Here is a 20930-nt window from a genome sequence, read left to right on the forward strand (position 1 = left end):
ATCATGTCACAGCCAATACGGATTAAGCGTGGAATATACCAAGGCGACTCATTAAGTCCTTTCTGGTTCTGCCTTGCTCTGAACCCACTATCCAACATGCTAAATAATACAAATTATGGATACAATATTACTGGAACATACCAACACAAAATCACACATTTGCTATACATGGATGATCTAAAACTACTGGCAGCAACAAATCAACAACTCAACCAATTACTAAACATAACAGAAGTATTCAGCAATGATATAAATATGGATTTTGGAATAGACAAATGTAAGAAAAATAGCATAGTCAAGGGAAAACACACTAAACAAGAACATTACATATTGGATAACCACAGCGACTGCATAGAAGCGATGGAAAAAAACAGATGCCTATAAATATCTAGGATACAGACAAAAAATAGGAATAGATAATACAAATATTAAAGAAGAACTAAAAGAAAAATATAGACAAAGACTAACAAAAATACTGAAAACAGAATTGACAGCAAGAAACAAGACAAAAGCTATAAATACTTATGCTATACCAATATTGACCTACTCATTTGGAGTAGTGAAATGGAGTAACACAGACCTAGAAGCACTCAATACACTTACATGATCACAATGCCACAAATATAGAATACATCACATACATTCAGCAACAGAAAGATTCACATTAAGCAGAAAGGAAGGAGGAAGGGGATTTATCAACATAAAAAACCTACATTATGGACGGGTAGACAATTTAAGGAAATTCTTTCTAGAACGAGCAGAGACTAGCAAAATACACAAAGCAATCACTCATATAAATACATCGGCTACACCACTGCAATTTCATAACCACTTCTACATCCCTCTAGATCACATAACATCAACAGATACGAAGAAAGTAAATTGGAAAAAGAAAACACTACATGGCAAGCACCCGTATCATCTAACACAGCCACACATCGATCAAGACGCATCCAACACATGGCTAAGAAAAGGCAATATATACAGTGAGACAGAAAGATTCATGATTGCAATACAGGATCAAACAATAAACACCAGATATTACAGCAAGCATATTATTAAAGATCCCAATACCACAACAGATAAATGCAGACTTTGCAAACAACAAATAGAAACAGTAGATCACATCACAAGCGGATGTACAATACTAGCAAATACAGAATACCCCAGAAGACATGACAATGTAGCAAAAATAATACATCAACAGCTTGCCTTACAACATAAACTTATAAAACAACACGTTCCCACATACAAGTATGCACCATAAAATGTACTGGAGAATGATGAATACAAATTATACTGGAACAGAACCATTATAACAGATAAAATAACACCACATAACAAACCTGACATCATACTCACCAATAAAAAGAAGAAATTAACACAACTAATCGAAATATCCATACCCAATACAACAAATATACAAAAGAAAACAGGAGAAAAAATTGAAAAATACATCCAACTGGCTGAGGAAGTCAAGGACATGTGGCATCAGGATAAAGTTGACATTATACCAATTATACTATCAACTACAGGAGTCATACCACACAATATCCACCAGTACATCAATGCAATACAGCTACATCCAAAGTTATATATACAACTACAGAAATCCGTAATTATTGATACATGTTCAATCACCCGAAAGTTCCTAAATGCAATATAACATATACCGTACAGTTAAAAGGAAGTCACGCTTGATCAAGGTCCGCGTCACTTTCCATTTTTGACCAGACATAACGTCTGAGAAAAGAAAGAAAGAAAGAATAATAATAATAATAATATAGGAAGGCGAGTGTTCAAAGGAATTGAAAGAGGAACCCACAAGTGATTGTCTAAAATTGTTTCCTGACGTACAAAGAAGGCGCTGCTCAGTAATATCTTTTGAGTACAGCCCGTCAGAAGCAACAGAAATTTTTGACTACTTTATGTCACATAAATAAGTCTTTGAATGATGAAGGATTCAAGCATTTTACTGTTAAACACAAAGTGGAATTTAACAATCTCGAAACAGGTGCACAACCGATAGTATAAAAGTCATCTGGTTGGCCAAATGAAGATGGCTTCATAGAACTGGGCAGTGCAGTTCGATAGCCATTTGTTTGAGTATGTGGGGTGCAGAAGATACGGTGAAAAGAAGGGTCCATTTGTGCATTTTATGAAGTGTGTAGCAACAGGGTACGAGATGCAGTGCAACAAGTTCTTTTGAATGAATTTCCGATGTTGTCATTATTTTTATATTTTCTGGCATTCCTTACTTGTTCCTATATTACTATTTTCTTGAAGATGTGATCCATCAATGCAGCTAAACAAAATGCTGTTTGTTTTTATGTCATACATGTTTAGTTTCCTTTTATTTACAAAGTGTGATTAGAGACCTTAATATGTGATGTTTCGTAAATACAAAAAAGTGAAACACCTGTCATATAAAAATGAAGTCTTATTTAGTTGCAGAAACAGCGCATGTTTGCAAGTATATAATGATACCAGCACCACTTGTGTTAAATAATTTATTACCACATGTGCATCTGTGTATTTGTGTTTTCTGTGGAACTTCAGTTCCATTGCACTGTCATACATGCTATTATCAAGGATGTTACATTAAAATGCAATATTTGTTTCTCCTGCGACTGAAAGTAAAACATAATTGTTGTTGGCTATACAAATCAGCTATTCTACCACCTTTGCTTCCCTTCATCGCTCACGGCAAGAGTTACCAACATGCACTTCAAGGTAGGAACACTGGCGACCTCGTGTCAAGCTTTACTAAAATTTATCAACCAGTGTAACTTGGCCAGACAGACCAAATGAATTTTATGGGTAGTTCCTGAATGGTCATATACTTATAATGTCTTACGCAAGTGGATTTATGTTTTCTGCTATGTTGTAGTGCTATGAGTATGCAGACAGGGAGAACAGGTGTTACATGCAGTTATCTGATTTGACTACTAGAGATTTAATAAAGAATTATTTTGATTCAGTTTATGTGTAATGGCTTCTAGTTTACTTTCTTATTTCAGGTGCCTGATTTGACCCATGGAGCTCCAAACTTGCCTTTTATTTCCCCACTGTATCACCTCCAGCAGCAGCAGCAGCAACAGGTGTTACCACAGCAACAGCAGATTCCTGGGGGATTGGCATCTCCTGTGCTGCCCAACAATCGATTTTTTGATGTGGTCAGTAATGGGAATGCCCAAAAAATGAATGTGCATCCTGAGGATGAAAACAGACTAGTGTACAATATTCAGAGGAATGTACCATCTCCTCTTCCTTATGAAGGGAACTTCAATAATATTGTTGAAACAGCTGTTCCAAATGAAATGAAATTGAATGGTGTTGTTGACTCAGTCATCCTCAATACACCCAGGAAGCAAAATGTCCACCCCAATGGTGGTGGCAGTATAAATCCATTTCAGATGAATAGTTTGCAGAAAGCAGTGAATTTAGTTGCAAATGGTGCAGCTGATAATTTGAATATTGATGGGCAAATTCTGAATTTGCCTAGTCATCCAACTGTGCTTCCTAGCTTGATTAAGACATCTGCAGAGTCTGTTGCATCACACCTTGGACAAAATGACTTTGGACTGCCATTGACAATTACAGCTGCTGCACCACTGATAGCCGTTACACCACCAACAGCCAGCTCTTTCTCCAAGCATATACCAGTTGCCGAAGAATCCCAAAGTCAAAATAACAGTAAATCAGAAAAGGTAAGCATAATTACGTTTTCAACATGATCCCTCCCTCCTCCTACTCCCCCCTCCCCCCCCCCCCCCCCAAAAAAAAAAAAAAAAAAAAAAAAAAAAATCTTTTCCTCCGAACCCTCACACTCCTACTCAACCTCACATCTCTGAACTAGTGCAAGCTACAAGTGATATTTTTACTTCTACATACCTCTGCTGGATAACAAATATTTTAATGTGGATCTTATGCGTTTTTAGTCCACTATTGAGCATCCACAAGAAAATTGTTAAAAGGTCCACATACTTTAAGTTTGTTTATTGGCTAGTTGAGAAAAGGTCACACTTTTAATAAGTTCATGTGAAATTTTCAAAAAAATATTTTGTAAACACTGAGTACAGGCCAGTATTGTGTTTGGCAGTCAAATAGGCCTTAGAGCAAAATTTGTGTTTGTTCTCAGATTTCTCTCACAATTCAGCAGTGTATTTAACAAATAACTTTGCAAAGATATTCAAACTTCATACTGAATTGTAGTTACTATTGTCTGGAATACTTTCCACAGAGTCAGTGGCACCACTATGTACAGAGAGGCAAACTATTGCCCAGTGATAGAATGTATTTCTTTCCATGTTAAGTACTCATTAATTTATGATTTCTACTTTTATCAAAATTTAACCTACATAACTATATACTTAATGCAGAACCAGTGCCTTCTACAAATAAAATAGTATATATTTCATATCATAATGTATTAACAGAATTGTAAAGGGTGACATAAAAGTTTGTTGATGTTTTAAAATTCAATACTTCATGGAATAATGTAGGTAGAGGGGCAAAAATTTGCACACATGCATGAAATTACATAGGTGTTTATGGAAACCAAACAAAAGTATACAAAATAACTAGCAGATGACACTTTCTATGATACATGAGCAATAATTAGCATAACAGTTGACTTTTAGCAAAGATGGTGATCTTTATAACAAATGCTCAACAACTTGGTCATCGTTCACCAACAATACCTGCAACTGAGGGGCAATGTTGTGAACAACACTGCACTCCATATTAGTAGGCATGGTGAGAAAATTGCTGTCAGCTGTTGTCTTTTAGCATCCCTAATGAGGTTGGACGATCACAACAGACTTGTGACTTCAGGTATCCCAACAACCAATAATCACATGGATTGAGGTCTGGGGACTTGGGAAGTCAAGCTGACAGATGTGGTGGCTCGACACACAATTCTCACTGAATGATTTGCCCAAAAGATCTTTCACACATGTATTAATATGGGTGCATTAAGGTTGTACCTTCCAACAGGTGTATATCCGACAGGCTAGGGATGATATGACTCCTCCTCTCATTACAGCTCAATTTATACACAATTCTCATTCAGCATCACTGTTGTGTTGATGTCCAGTGTCATCTCTTGGGGGCAGTTTCTGCACTTGTTTTTGGTTTCAATAAAACACCATGTCACTTCAGGCACATGTGTCAATTTTTACTTCTCTACCTACATTATTGCTTGAATTAGTGCATTTTCAAATGGTAGTGGATTTTTGTTTCACCCTGTATAACAAATTTGCTTTTAATCTTCCTTCTAACAGATAACTGCAGTTTTGTTAAACAGTGTTAAATATGAATCTTGATACAGTCAATCAATTATGCTTTGTCAGTAATGCTCAGATACACTGAGTGGGCCCAAGATGCACAAAGCAGGAAAATATCTCATAGAGCTGAAAACCTAGAGTATCATTGCCTGTTGAAGGATGGGAAGTTGTGTTCTTCCAGAAGGCATGAAATTCTGATGCTTCTTGAAAAGCACAACTGTCCAATAACAGCTTAAAGAAATACATGGTGGTCATAAGGTCTCAATCCATTTCCAAAATATAATGGATGCATTTACATAATATTATTATTATTATTATTAAGCATTACAATCCATGAAGGCTTTTTGCTGCAGAATGGACAATGTTGAACCACTTTGCTCTGTCTTTACAAGTAATTTGCCACTGTCTGTCATGTCCTAGTTTTCTGAGATCGTCTTGAATATTGTCCAAGTATCTCATGCGTGGGCGTCCAAGAGGTCGTCTTCCGGTGGGAATCTCTTCAGTCACTTTCTTGATGGTCCTGTTTGGTGGTGCTCTGATGACATGCCCTATCCATTTCAGTCTTTTGGCTTTAATTTTGGCCACTATATCGGAGTCTTTATATAATTTGTAAATTTCATTGTTATTTAGCAATCTCCATTCATCACTGATCCTATCTCTTATGGGTCCAAATATTTTTCTCAAAGTTTTTCGTTCAAATACTCTTAATCTGTTTTCCTCTTTTTTTGTGAGAGTCCAGGTTTCAGATCCATAGGTGAGTACTGGTATAATCAATGATTTGTATACTTGTAGTTTGGTGTTCCTAGAAATTAACTTGCTTTTGAAAACTGTCAAGAGACTATAGTAGCATTTGTTAGCCTTCTGAATTCGTGATTCTATTTCAATTTTTATGGAGTTGTCAGAGGTTACTATTGTACCAAGGTAATTAAATTCATTTGTCTTTGTGAAAGCTGTGTTATTAATTTGCAGTACATTATTATTTGATGGATAGCGGGATAAGATAAAGTACATTGTTTTGTCTGTATTCAGCTGGAGGCCTGTGCCATTTGTGGCTTTAATTAATTGTGCAGTAAGAAGCTTCAAATCATTCTCACTGTCAGATAATAATGCAATGTCATCAGCGTATGCTACAATGTTAATTTTGCTTTCCAGTTGTGCTCCAATTTGTAGTAGCTTTACTTTTTGGATTATTCTATTGATTACTATGTTAAAAAGAACTGGTGAGAGTGAATCCCCTTGTTTGACTCCAGTTTTAACCTCAAAGTCTTCAGAAAGTTTGCTAGCTACTTTTATTTTGTATTTTGAGTTTAAAGTGCAAGATTTTATTAAATTTATCAATTTGTTAGGGATGCCAATCTGCCTCATGCACTTCCATAAATATTCCCTGTTGATACTGTCAAAAGCTTTTTTAAAATCAATGAAAAGCATATGTACATTTTGATTGAATTCATATTTCTTTTCACCCAACATCCTTAGGACATATATATTGTCAATAGTCGATCTGTTAGGTCTAAATCCACATTGGGCATCATCTAGGGAGTCTTCAACGTAAGGGCTTATCCTTGCTAACAGTATATTTGTCAGAATTTTATATGTTGTGTTTAGTAACGCAATTCCTCTGTAGTTTGAACAATTTGTTGGGTCCCCCTTCTTGTATATAGGGCACACAACTACTTCTTTCCAATCATGTGGGACCTGTTCCTGCTTCCAGATGTTGGTGATGATTTTGTGTAAGCAGTTTACAAAAGGAAATTTACTGAGCTTCCATATATCTGTGTCTATACCATCACTTCCAGGAGCTTTATGTCTCTTCAGCTTCTTGATGCTTTCTTTAATTTCTGCTAAGCTGGGCTCTTCGTCCGATGGGTCAGCAGTAAGATATTCATTGTCATCTTCCTGAGAGACGCTTATAGTTGGAGCATTTAGTAACTCATTAAAATATTCCTTCCATCTGTTAGCAATGTCACTTCTTTCTGTTAGCAAGGAGCCATCTGGGTCTGTTATGAACTGTCCATAATTTTTTATATTCCCACTTTTAAACATATTTATGCTCTTGAAAAATCCTCTGGAGTCTGTGGTACGGTCATTCTCAGCTCTTTTTAATTTGTAATTCATAAAATCCCTTTTCTTTTTCCTAATGAGTTTCCTGGCAAGTTTCTGTTTCTCTTCAAAAATAAGTTTGTTTTGTGTTATTGGTTTTTGTAGGAATTTTTCCCTTGCTAATTTTCTATCTTCGATAGCGTTCGAGCACTCGGCATCAAACCAGGGGTTCTTAGTTGTAGTAAAATGTCCCAAAACTGAGGTAGTTGCTCGTGTGATACTTACATAATATGTATCATTATAATCCATCTCTGAGATAGCATGGGCGTATTCCCACTACCCCTCCCCCAGGATAATAAATAAGAATGTTTATGGTATAAGAACATGAGACTGCTGTTAGTGTGCAATTGTGTGATTGTTCTTATCTGGATGTGCAGCAGGAGTTCATTCAGAAATTTCAAGTGCCAGACAAGAACATAGAACTTGTTACTTGTCAATACGTTTCAGAGAACTGGAAGTTTTGGTAATGAACCACATGTAGGAGACCTCTTATATCACCAGAGGCAGTGAATCAGAGAAGCAATCAAAAAGAGTCTGATTGCATCAACTCATCTAGACAAGAAGTTAGACATGTCAAAATCAGTGATTATGAAAGTTTTACACTTCACACTAAAGAAAGAAGTGTACCATAATAAGATACACCAATTAGACCATAAAGATCACGCAACTCTGCGAGTTGCTTATTACAATCTGACAGGGGTTGCACACAACAAACAGCTTATGCATTACATTTTGTTTACTGATGAAGCCACATTCTACATCTGTGGAAAAATTAAGAAACGTAACTGCCTCATATGGGGTAATGAGTGACCTCTAGCTACCACTGAACGTCTAAGAGGAATTCCTGGAAGCACAGCATCAGAAAGGAGGCATTGCTGACATTGTTGTGTTCCATCAAGATGGAGCACCTACTCGTTTTGCCTCATAGTAAAAGAATACCTAAACTGAAGATTAACCAACAGATGGATAGTGGAGGTTCAGCAAGACTATGGCCATCACCCTCACCTGATTTAACACCTTGGAGACATAAAGTCGAGGATGTACAAAACAAAGGTAAGGGATTGCAGGGATCTAAGACAAAGTAAATATTCCACAATTCGGATCAAGAACAACTGCCAACATGAGTAACTTAGAAGTAGATATCCTCGGAGTTGCGAAGCAGCGTAAATCATTTAACAAAAGCATGTCTTACGGTCCTGTATACCAACTAGGTTCCTTTAAGAGTATACTGATGCAATATCTCCATACTTAACAATCATATACAACTGCTCAGTACAGCCGATAGACCTACAAACAACCCCCAACATCACCCCAGCCCATGCCATTAAGGAGCTGAAAACAGATCGCTCTATTGTCATCCTCCCGGCGGATAAAGGCTCCACAAAGCTGTTACCCAGGATCCCATTCCCTCCATCCAGACTGAGCTGCAGAAAATCCCAAAAATCCAAGGTCCCTCACAAGGCCTCATAACGGCTTCCATAGACCTACTCACTCCACCTGAGCCACGTACCCCTACCTTCTACCTATTACCCAAAATCCACAAAGAGAACCATCCTGACCGTCCCATTGTGGCAGGCTTCAAAGCCCCAACACAACGTATCTCAGCTCTGGTAGACCAACACCTCCAACCTATCACCCGCAGACTCCCATCCTACATCAAACACACAACCCACTTCCTAGAACGCCTCAAATCCATTCCTACTCCCCTCCCACCTGAAACCTATCTTGTCACCATAGATGCTACATCCCTTTACACAAACATCCCACATACCCATGGTCTCTCTGCCCGTGAACACTACCTCTCCCAACACCCACCCGAAGATCTTCCAAAAACCTCGTTCCTTACCACACTTACCAACTTCATCCTCACCCATAATTACTTCACTTTTGAAGACCAGACCTACAAACAAATCAGGGGAATGGCCATGGGAACCAGGATGGCTCTGTTCTATGCCAACCTCTTCATGGGCTGCATGGAAGAAGCTTTCCCGAAGACCCAACATCTGCTTTCACTGGCATGGTATAGGTTTATAGATGACATCTTTGTGGTCTGGACTCATGGTGAAGAAACACTCCTTAATTTCCTCCATAACCTTAACTCCTTTTCGAATCTGAATTTCACCTGGTCCTTCTCCAAAACCCAAGCCACCTTCCTGGATGTTGACCTTCATCTTTGTTGAAGCTCACATCCACACATCTGTCCACATCAAACCCACAAAGAAACAACAGTACCTTCACTTTGGTAGCTGCCATCCATTCCACATCAAACACTCCCTTCCTTACAGCCTATGTATTCATGGCAAACGTATCTGCTCCAGTGACAAATCCCTCAACAATTACACCAATAAACTGACCAGTGCTTTCCTCTCCCGCAACTATCCTGCAGACCTTGTCCACAAACAGATCTTCCGAGCAATACATTCCTCCCTGTCCAACAACAATGTTCCTACCCCCAGACCACACAGAAGCATCCTCCTTGTCACCCAATATTATCCTGACCTCGAATACATCAACAAATTACTCTGCCAGGGATATGACTTTCTCAAGCCAAGCCCTGAAATGAGATCATCCCTTGACAATATTCTTCCCACACCACCCAGAGTTGCCTTTTGTCGCCCCCCTAACCTCTGTAACATCCTTGTCAAACCCTATAATATTCCCAGACCACCTTCTCTACCCAGCGGTTCCTACCCCTGTAACCGACCCTGCTGCAATACCTGCCCCCATGCATCCCCCCACAACCACCTACTCCAGCCCTGCTACTAGTAAAACATATACAATTCAAGGCAGGGCCACATGTGAAACAACACGTCATTTATCAGCTGACATGCCTGCACTGCACAGCCGTTTACATTTGTATGACGACAACTAAACTGGCTGAGCGCATAAACTGGCACAGATGAACTGTCCGCCTAGGAGATGTCCAATACCCAGTAGCAGAGCATGCCCTCCAGCATAATTCTACGGTCCTAGGAACCTGCTACACCGTACGTGCCATTTGGCTTCTCCCACCCAACACCAGTCCATTGGAATTGCGGAGATGGAAACTTGCACTCTTAACACATCCTTTCATCCTGCCATCCCCCTGGACTGAACCTATGTTAACCAACCTCACTCCCATTTGCTCTTCAGTCTTCTCCTCTTTCCCTTTCCTCTTTAGCCATTCACGCATCTTTTCATCCTACATAGTTGTGTTTATCTTTATACTATATACCTCTTTACTTCTGTATGCATCCTCTTTGGTTTGAAGCTGGCACAGTACTTACAGTAGAATATCTTTGGCTTCCCTCTGACACCCATGCCCCCATCTTTGCTACCCTCTCAGTTTACCTTTCCCCTGTTGCTTTGTAACCTGGGTTGTGTGTAACTGAAACCTCTTTCCCTTCCTTCCCCCCCCCCTCCCCCGCTCCCCTCCTTGACGAAGGAACAAAGTTCTGAAAGGTAGGACACGTAAATTTTCTGTGCTGTTTTGTGTATCTATCGGCTGTACTGAGCTGAGGTAAGTACTGGCCAGCCCCTCTATCTCTTTGTTAGTATTTGTTTCACAATCATATACAGCCACTCTCTCAACAAAAGATCCATACCCAAAGATTGAGAAATTGTGCTGGTCACACCAATATTCAAGAAAGATAGTAGGAGTAATCCACTAAGTTACAGGCCCATATCATTAGCATCGATATGCAGCAGGATTCTGGAACATATATTGTGTTGGATTCTGGAACATTTATTGTGTTCGAACACTATGAATTACCTTGAAGAGAATGGTCTATTGACACAGTCAACACAAATTTAGAAAACATCTTTCTTGTGAAACCCAACTAGTTCTTTACTCACAAGAACTGTTGAGTGCTATTGACAAGAGATTTCAAGTTGATTCTATATTTTTAGATTTCCAGAAGGTTTTTGACACTGTATTACACAAGCATATGGACTGTCATCTCAGTTATGTGACTGGATTTATGATTTCCTGTCAGAGAGGTCACAGTTTTTAGTAATTGATGGAAAGTTATCAAGTAAAGCAGAATTGATATCTGAGCTCCAAAAGGTAGTGTTACAGACCCTCTGCTGTTCCTTATCTGTATGAACGATTTAGGAGACAATCTGACGAGCCATCTTAGGTTGTTTGCAGACGATGCTGTCGTTTATTATCAAGTAAAGTCATCAGAAAATCAAAACAATTGCAAGATGGTTTAGAAAAGATATCTGTAAGGTGCAAAAATTGGCAGTTGACCCTGAATAATGAAAAGTGTGAGGTCATCCATATGAGTGCGAAATGGAATCCATTAAACTTCAGTTACACGATAAACCAGTCAGATCTAAAGACCGTAAATTCAACTAAATACCTAGGAATTACAGCTACAAATAACTTAAATTGCAAAGAACACAAAGAATATGTTGTGGGAAAGGCAAACCAAAGAGTGCATTTTATTGGCCCAACACTTAGAAAATGTAACAGATCCACTAAAGAGACCGGCCATCCCCTTTTGAAGTATTGCTGCACAGTCTGGAATCCTTACCAGGTAGAATGGATGGAGTACCTCAAGAGGGTTCAGGGTGAAACTGCACATTTTATATTATTGCGAAATAGGGGAGAGTGTGTCACTGACAGGATACAGGATTTGGGGTGGACATCATTAAAATAAAGGCTTTCTTTATTGTGGTGGAATCTTCTCACAAAATTTCAATCACCAACTTTCAACTCTGAATGCGAAGATATTTTGTTGATGCCAATCTACATAGGGAGAAACGATCATCATGATAAAATAAGGGAAATCGGAGCTTGCACGGCAGAATATAGGTACTCATTTTTTCCCTGTGCTGTTCAAGATTAGAGTAATAGAGAATTATTGTGAATGTGGTTTGATGAACCCTCTGCCAGTCACTTGAGTGTGATTTGCAGGGTATCCATGTAGATGGACATGGAGATGGAGATGGAGATGTAGAATCCAGGATGCACCATCGGCTGTTTCACAAGGTGTGCTTCAGAATGTATCCAGGTCTGCTCTTAAACAATAGTTGGAAGCAATGTTGAAATTTGATGAGAGAGGGAGGGGGAAGAAAGAGAGAGAGAGAGAGAGAGAGAGAGAGAGAGAGAGAGAGAGAGACAATAAATACACACGTGTATTGTGTAAATATATCCATTATTTTGTGGAAATAGATCGTGACTTTAAGACCATCCTGTATTAGTGAAGCTTTCATACAAAAATATTGCTGCACTCAAAGTTTTTTAAGAAGTAATGTGTGATTATACCAACTATGATGCTTATTGCTTTGTAATTATTATTTACTGTCCATGCAGATATGTGTAAAAGTTAATTTTTGAAAATATATTTTTATTGTATTGCCTGTGCTGACTGTCGGTTCACCCATGTACACTTTTTTAATATATATTTACTCATTCATTTGTTTGTATTTCACCCACGATTACCAGTATCTTATTAATTTTGTCACATTACTGTAATGTGGACTAAATTTTTAAGTGAGCTGGGGACTAGTGAGTGCTTTCAGTGACCTATAACCATAAGCTCTCGGCATGGTTCAGCAACCATATTTCAGCATAACAGTGGAGCACTGTGTTAAAAGGAATGGGGTGCTTGGCCTAAACACCAGGATCTAGACCTCAAGGTGATGTCATGTCAAAAGGGTGTGTGGCTGTTGAGCTAAAATCCCCTTGGGCAACAGCTTCACTCCAATTGTTTTAGGGTTGTCCTTATAAGGTGAGGCTCTGCCTGAATTGACCTTCATTACTCCCAACTGCTTGTGGCATGAATAGAAAATATTTTTTCCAGTCAAACCCCTCTAGTGCATCTGGTGGGCCACTAATTGATTAAAACTAACATCCAACCACTTAAAAGAACTTGACAGGTGAATCCTAAAGAGCAGTCACTGCTTGATATTATAGGTGTCAATTGAAACTGGGTTCGTATGTATTGTAATTAAAGGGAATAAGGGACATTCTATAAGATGTCATCTTCATTCCTTCTAAATGCTCTAGAATGTGTGATTATTAGCCTAAAATTAGTGGAACAAATTTGGATATGGAGTGATGGTTACTGAGGTCTCAACAACTGAGTAAGCTGGAAGACTTCATAGGTGCAAAAAAAATTAGATGAATATTCTGTTATTTAAAAATAAAATTCCTTTAATTCAAATGAAGATGTAGTCTCTTTCCACTGATAATATGAATGTAGTCTTCAATAAATTGCGGAGGAATTGGCCTGATCAAGGTGTGAAGCATGTAAGAAACATTATGAAGCAAGTGATTGAAAAGTTCAAGAAACCAGCTGTGTTTACAATAACATTTGATTCCTAAATCTGCCTTCGTACATTTAAGTTATTTTCTCCGTCTGAGAGTTTACTCAGCTATGCCAAACCCTTTGTGGTGATTAGGTGCCAATGATATAGCCAAATGTTGCCTGTATGTAATTGGCAGGCAAGTGGCAGGGCATACCGTGATCTAGGTGTTAATTACCCACTTCCAGATTTTTCATCAATTGCTTCAGCATCCACTTGTCAAATCAGTACCATCAGGATAGTGGAGTAGTCTATGATATCAGATATTTATTATGTGATTTCAGTCTCCTCCCTGAGTACCAGACTCTTGGTTAACAGTGGATAATATACTACTACTATACAATGAGCAAAATTTTCATGTCACACACTGTCTAGAATTTCGCTCATTCTTTTCATCATTCTGGTATTGTGAAGAAAGGATATAAATTTATTAATAGCCTTAATGAATACCAGAAGTTTTTTTATTTACCATATGGGTCACAATTTACCAATTAAACATCACTGATGGGCAGCAATATTTGTGACACAGCTAGAGGAATCAGTATTTGCTCTCTACGCTCATTCATTCATTCATTCATACATTCATTCTTTTATTGTGCCCCAAACATGAAAGAGAAGTTCAGGTATGTGAAACATGTCAGAGTATACACTGACAAAATAAAGCAGCTGTTCAAAAGAAACTGCACTGATTATTAACTATCTTTAAAGTGCTATTAGCTGATGGTGTTTACACACTTAAGACAGGCAAAAGAAATGAGAAATTTCTACTTTGAAAAAAAAAACAACAAAAAAACTGTTTTTCCTTCATTTATATTAGATAGCTGCTGGCTACCATATTTTTAATGTAATATGTACATGACTACATTGATATTTTACATAGAGTAAGAGTTAGCTATCAATTGTAAGGATACAGAGAATATGGAGCTGTACTTGTATGGAAATTCTTTCTTGTATTGGGATTGTGTAAATCACAGTTTGACTAATACTGGTTTTTATTACCTGTAACAAATACCATTGAGATGTAACTGCACTCAGAAGAAAGATCGAAGAGGCCTCTGCAAGATTTGGAATTATTTACACGATTCCTTTCTCCTTTGAAAGGTCATGTTCATGTGTTAGGAACAGGAGCAGACTCAATACTGAACCTTTGGGGGGACCCACATTTTATGCTTCCCCACTCCTTGTTTAACAGTTTTTCTTAGTTTCATTGTGTAAATGTAGACCTCTGTCTTCCATTAGTAGGTTGAGGCCCCACACGTGCAAAAGATGCCATTAATGGTGGAATAACATGTCAGTTTCTCAAGTAGAATGTTATGTAAGTCTGCAAGCTTTCATGACCCCTGCCATTGAAGATAAAATCTTTTGAGCTGGTAAGCTGCATCATATTCCTCCTAAATCTTCTCCAAAACTCTTTCCAACCACTCTTCTAGAATCTTCTTCAAGAATGTTCAGTTACATGCGGACATGAGATGAGTCCTGAAGAATATCCTACCAGAGAGGTCAAAACACTGAGTCTTGGAACTGTTTGAAGAGGTTTATTTTGTGACCTAACAACTCCGAACATTTTACCTTCAATGGGCTATCCTTTGTGTGTTTGCAGAATGTTCTAACTAGATTCGAGGGGATACCCAAAGGATACCAGGATAGTGGTGCTTTCGGTGTAGCTTGCATAGTATACTTTTCCCCACTAGGGTGTGTCGGCAACTTCTTGGTTGTTACCTGGGAAGGTTTTGGCAACAAATCCTCCTCATTTCTCATATTATCTTTAGGATTCACTGAACTGAGGTCCTCAGCAATCCAGTTAACTCTGCCAATGTTCAAAGGTGTCAAAGAACAAGTTCACAAATTTTCTCAAGCTTTTCTCCTCCTCAGGCAGTTGACATATGACTAGAATGAAATTTGTTGTCAGTCACATGCCACCATTTTTTAAACGAGAACACCACTGGTTCAGTTGAATTCTTCCCATGGTGTCAATTTTCTGATTTAAATATCACAAGTTTCTGGGGCATTTGCCCTATGCAGGAAGCAAAATTTCATAGAATCATGAGGTTCTTTGCTGGGAATTGAACCACTTTATCATGTACAAAAAGATGAAATCACTTGGAGCTAAATGTGGGCTTTAAGGGAAAAACATCTTTTTTTCAGCTTTTGCAATAACTCTTGTTTTTATGTGGTAGTGTGTGGCCAAGTATTGCCACGCTGAATACAATGTCTGTAGTCAAGAGATATGACGGTTATGTCTCACATTTCTTAATGTCTTATAGTAGGCTTCAGGATTAGTGTAACCATGACATTCCTTCAAAAATAGTTCCCATTAGATACTGTACACTACACTGGTACTTTTCCAATATGTGAAACATTTATGGAACTCTGTCTTAGGGGTATCTTTTAATTCTCTCTGCAATGCACTTTTAATCTCATCTATGCTTATAAAATAATGGCCCTTTAAGATATGCTTTATTTTTCGGAACAGAAAAAAGTCACACTGGATCTTGTCTGGTAAGCATGGAGTTAGGGCCATCATTGCAGTATTGTTTTTAGCCATAAATTCACAAACAAGCAATGACGTATGAACATGTGTCTCATTGTGATGCAGTAGTGTGCACTACGCCATTGAAGTTGAAGAATGCACTGAACATAATCTTCACATTTGACCAAACTTTTCAAACATTTTTCAATCTTGGTGATCCAGAATGCCCTCAGTGGGGAAACCGAGCCTTAGTAGGAACATCATATTCATAAACCCACGTTTCATCACCTGTTATTCTTCAGTTATTCTGCATCATTGTCAGCTTCATGTAGCAACTCCTGAGTAACGTGCATTCAGTGCTGGTTTAGTTTGAAATTCAATGATTTTGGGACAAATTTTGCTCTCATGGGTTTCATACTGAAACATCCAAAAATACTTCATGACTCAAGCCAATTGATTTTCCAACACATCAGAGACTTCTCTGACTGTGATTAGATGACTGTTCATAATTTTTCCACGATTTCATCAGTTGATGTGCTGGGACATTCAGGGCACTCATCATTTTCAGCATCTTTATGGCCTTTTTCGAAACTTGTAAACCCTTGTTTTACTTATAGCAGATTCAACAAAAATAATATTTAACATTTCTAAAATGTTTCTGTACTTATTGTGTTGTTATTGCAAAATTTTATTACAAATTTTTGATTAATTTGCATACAAAATAAATAATCACTGATGCTATCAAAATGTGTTATCTTTTTTAACAGACTAAGTGTCTGATATGGCTAATATTGCTCAGATACTGTTCTCTTGTGTTGACCAACACAATAATGAAAAAATGTGAATCAGATTAATAAAACATGCAAAATTACAAAGTTCTCATTCATTTTTGTACTCATTTCATATGTATGGGTTCACTAGCTGTCCCTCGTTTCAGACTGTTTCTCACAAACTGTGAAGAAGTGGGGGTCTGAATACCTATTGTTTCAAGTAATTTTCTGAAATACGAGATGATGTAGGATACTCCAGTGACTGATTTAATTTCATCTTTACCATCATTTTGATCTACAGTTGGTCATCCATTGGCTTGCTGTGTGTTGTGAATGTTTCAGTTTTGTAGTAACTGTTGCTTTTGAACCTCTCTGACTTTCATGCATAAGTTCTTCATACTATTCTGACTGAGGCTATAAAGGAAATCTGTCTGAGTCACTGTAGTTGATACATTTTGTTTGTTCTTTGCTTATCACATTGAAATAATACTAAGAACTGGAAGAAAGTAGTAAATAAAATTTGTGACATTAATTTCTTTTTGCTGTTTAAAAAAGATTTAATCATATTTTTACTCTTGATCTGCAGGAAGAAGAGAGGGATGCTGTGCTAGTAGTGAACAATTTTGCACCTGGAGAGGCAAGTGTTGGTGGCCTGCCGTTACTCTCTGCACTTGGAATTAAGAGTGCAGATAACATCAGAAGTGACAGTAACAATGCAGACAGTTCCAGTGTTAATGAAAGTACAGACATGTTGTGATAACACTGCCGTAATAACATACTGAACATCTTTCCATAACTGTTAATAGTATGTATTTGACATTTATGCAGCAGATTCCATTTGTTAATATTAATATTAAATTTAATTTTTCAGAGAATGTAGAGGCTTGTCCTATTTAAGTATAATGTATGAACCATACATAAAGGTCAACATTTTAATGTGATGAAGGATCAGGACTAGTTTTATTCCACCAATTTCTGATATTTCGACTCAGTTTTAGGCTATCATTGCCTGCATGATGAGAGATAGCTAGAGGGGTGCTAATCAGTCAACCAGCATTTACAAATTTTGTCACTTTAATGCAGATTTATGGAAGGTGGACAGAATCTTCTGGACACTAAGAAACAAGCTTTCATATAGAAACTCTTAAGCACATGCAACGGAAATCAGTGGGCTCAAGGTAGTTTTGTATAGTACCGTGTTTTCCCTCTGTGCCTTCATTTTACTTGGCAGCTTTAAGCTAAAAATGAATTGTCATGAAGTTACTATGTGAATGGTTAGCTAACCATGTTTTCTCCCCAAGCATTCATTTAGTCCTGTGACATGTTAGTTCTCATACTTGGCACCATAAAATTTGGATGAAATGTTGGTGATTTTCATAGTATAGAAATTAATATAGTTTCACTGTTCACACCCATAGCTGAGTGGTCAGCATCATGGATTGCCATCCTAGGTGCCTGGGTTCGATTCCCGGCTGGCTCGGGGATTTTCTCCGCTCAGGGACTGGTTGTTGTGTTGTCTTCATCATCATTTCATCCCTATCCTGTGCGCAGGCCGCCCAGTGCGGCATCGGATGTAATAAGACCTGCACCAAGGCGGCCGGACCTACCCCGCAAGGGGCCTCCCGGCACAATGACGCCAAATGCTCATTTCCATTTTCACTGTTCACAGTTTACAAAATTTGAAATTAATCTATCTGGAAACTGTATCTGTGAATTTTGTTGTAATTGTCTGCTGTTTTTCCCTTAACAGTTTCTGAGGGGGCCATCTCAGAAGCAGAGAATGTAACTTTCACTTGCATAATGACAAACCTGTCTCGTCATGTTTTGCATTGTAAGTACCAAGATTGAAAATGATTTGCAGAATTACTGAAAGCTCAAATGTCTCTAGTAATTGAAGCAGTAATTGTTTCTCCAAGGTGAAGTTGTTGTTGGTGGCTGTTATGTACTGGGAACCATATAATCACTTATTTTTCACAAAAGCCTCAAAACATGATGGAAAAAAAGAAAGAAATCTGATAATGGCTCTGTTTCTACGCTACAGTATCATTTGATCATAAATCAAATTAAATTTTTATCATTATGTGCTTCATAGAAGCAAAGATACAATTTTGTCAATTCTATCACTACAAACAGGCTAATGAAATTAACATCCCTTAAACTTCCAAGCTGATAGACTGTGCACATCTTCAGAGCTAAAGTTTACATTGTACAGTAAAATTAATCTAAAGTTATAATATAAAGTTTACATTGTACAGTAAAATTAATCTGAAGTTATAATACATATGGCGTTACATATAGACAGATACCATTTTAAATGGTTATCATTCAAGAAATCTTCTACTTTATAATAGAAATTACTTTTCATTTATTTTTCCAGGTCTGTTTCAGTATTTTTTATATTTGGTTCACACTTTCTCTTTCTTATTTTGGGGAAGTCTGTGACTTGTTTTTGAGTAGAGAGCAGAGAAATGAAAATTTGTGCTTGGTACATTGCATCAGTTGTGCTTTCTGATTCTGTGAGAACTTAACATCATTATTATCATGTTTTCTTTTTCCTTTTGGGGCCATTAGACACCAAACCAAGTAACTATAAGGAATTTCTGGAAGCCTTTTTTGCAGCCGAAAAGTGTTACACTCTTGCCTTGGCCACCTGCCTTCTCTTGTCTTTCCAGCTGTGATTTTGCTTGTGCTCATCATGTAAGCCCTTACAATTGCTGAACAGTGATCTGTACTTTGATCAATTATAGATGTCTTCCTGATTCAGTCCATTACTCTTGAGGTCCTTCCTCATTGTCTTGAATCATTTATTGGAGACTTTGCAGTCTTAGAACTTGACATGTTGCCCATCATAAAGCATGATCAGAAGTGGAAATAAATGATAGAAAAACAAACAAATCCTAAGGCTATATGTGTATGGAAGCTTGTATCGTTGCAATTGTACTTTGACACTTACCCAGTCAGTCACCGAGCCACATGCAATGCATTCTAAGTACAGAGATTTAAAAATTTTCTTGTTAAAGTGGTGCTTTAATTTGGCAATGTATTTCACGTTATAACTGTTTGCATAAAAATACTTGTCAGAGTGGTAGAAAAAACTGTGTTTGTCATTTTTCTGACACAGTATGTATTGTAATTAGTATCTCCTCTTCTTGATATTCCATTCCTTTCCTTGTTTCTTATATTACATTTATATGAAAATTTGACCAAACTGCTTTTTACGGGAGATATGAAAGCATTTCTTAAATTCATGTCACTTATTAATTTTATATGCTATGTATCTGTTTCAAAATTTTTGTATAAAGGGAAAATTTTGGTGTTAGTGTGTTAACAGGATATTTTTGCCATGTATTAACATTCTTTGAGGGAAAAGAAGTCTAGGTAGTGTGGAGTAAGAGAAGATGTATCATGAAGGCCCAGAAGCTCTCTCTTTCATTTATTTTATCAGAATGAAGTGGAGATAAGGAATATGTTGTTGGAAACTACATGTTGCTTTTAGGCATAATCATAATTATTTACAAAAATGAGAAAAGTTTGATAATGGTGGTTAATGGATAAATATATCAACAAGAAAAGCTATCTAAAGCAAACACAGTATAACTGTTAAATAGGTGTGAATGAAATTGACAGTTTTTGTCCTCTTTACTTTGTGTGTTACAAGGAGAGTACAAGTGATTTTAGTACTGAAGCTAATGTGCCTGTTCTATATGCAGTGAATTTAAATTTTGAACTAAAATAATATTTTAGATGAAATGAAACATGAGTAATTGTAGAGTGAATCTCCAAACACTGTGCTCTTTTTTGTTGTTTCTGATGATGCTAAAGATGTGATCTCCTCCCAGTAACGCTTAAAATTGATTGATTATTATGTACATATTTTTACAAACCAGTTCTAATGAAGAGGAGAGAAGAAAGGCAAATAGATATTTTAGAGATTTCTATTTTATAGAAAGATTTTATATATTATTAAAGAACTGAGTGAAATGATTTTCAAGAGCAAATGGGATAATT

General features: G+C 37.4%; 1 protein-coding gene across 1 annotated transcript in view; it reads left to right on the forward strand.

The window, feature by feature from the left end:
- LOC124615563 (interleukin-1 receptor-associated kinase 1-like) overlaps positions 1-19156 on the forward strand; it is a 179955-nt gene extending 160799 nt beyond the window's left edge. Inside the window, exons 12-13 of the mRNA XM_047143540.1 lie at positions 3021-3710; positions 17509-19156. Coding sequence (XP_046999496.1) covers positions 3021-3710; positions 17509-17679 — 861 coding nt within the window. The 3' untranslated portion in view covers positions 17680-19156. The remainder of the gene's footprint in view (positions 1-3020; positions 3711-17508) is intronic.
- Positions 19157-20930: the final 1774 nt, after the last annotated feature.

The sequence above is a fragment of the Schistocerca americana genome, chromosome 5 (assembly GCF_021461395.2).
Source record: "Schistocerca americana isolate TAMUIC-IGC-003095 chromosome 5, iqSchAmer2.1, whole genome shotgun sequence".
In the NCBI taxonomy this organism is placed as follows: Eukaryota; Metazoa; Arthropoda; class Insecta; order Orthoptera; family Acrididae; genus Schistocerca; species Schistocerca americana.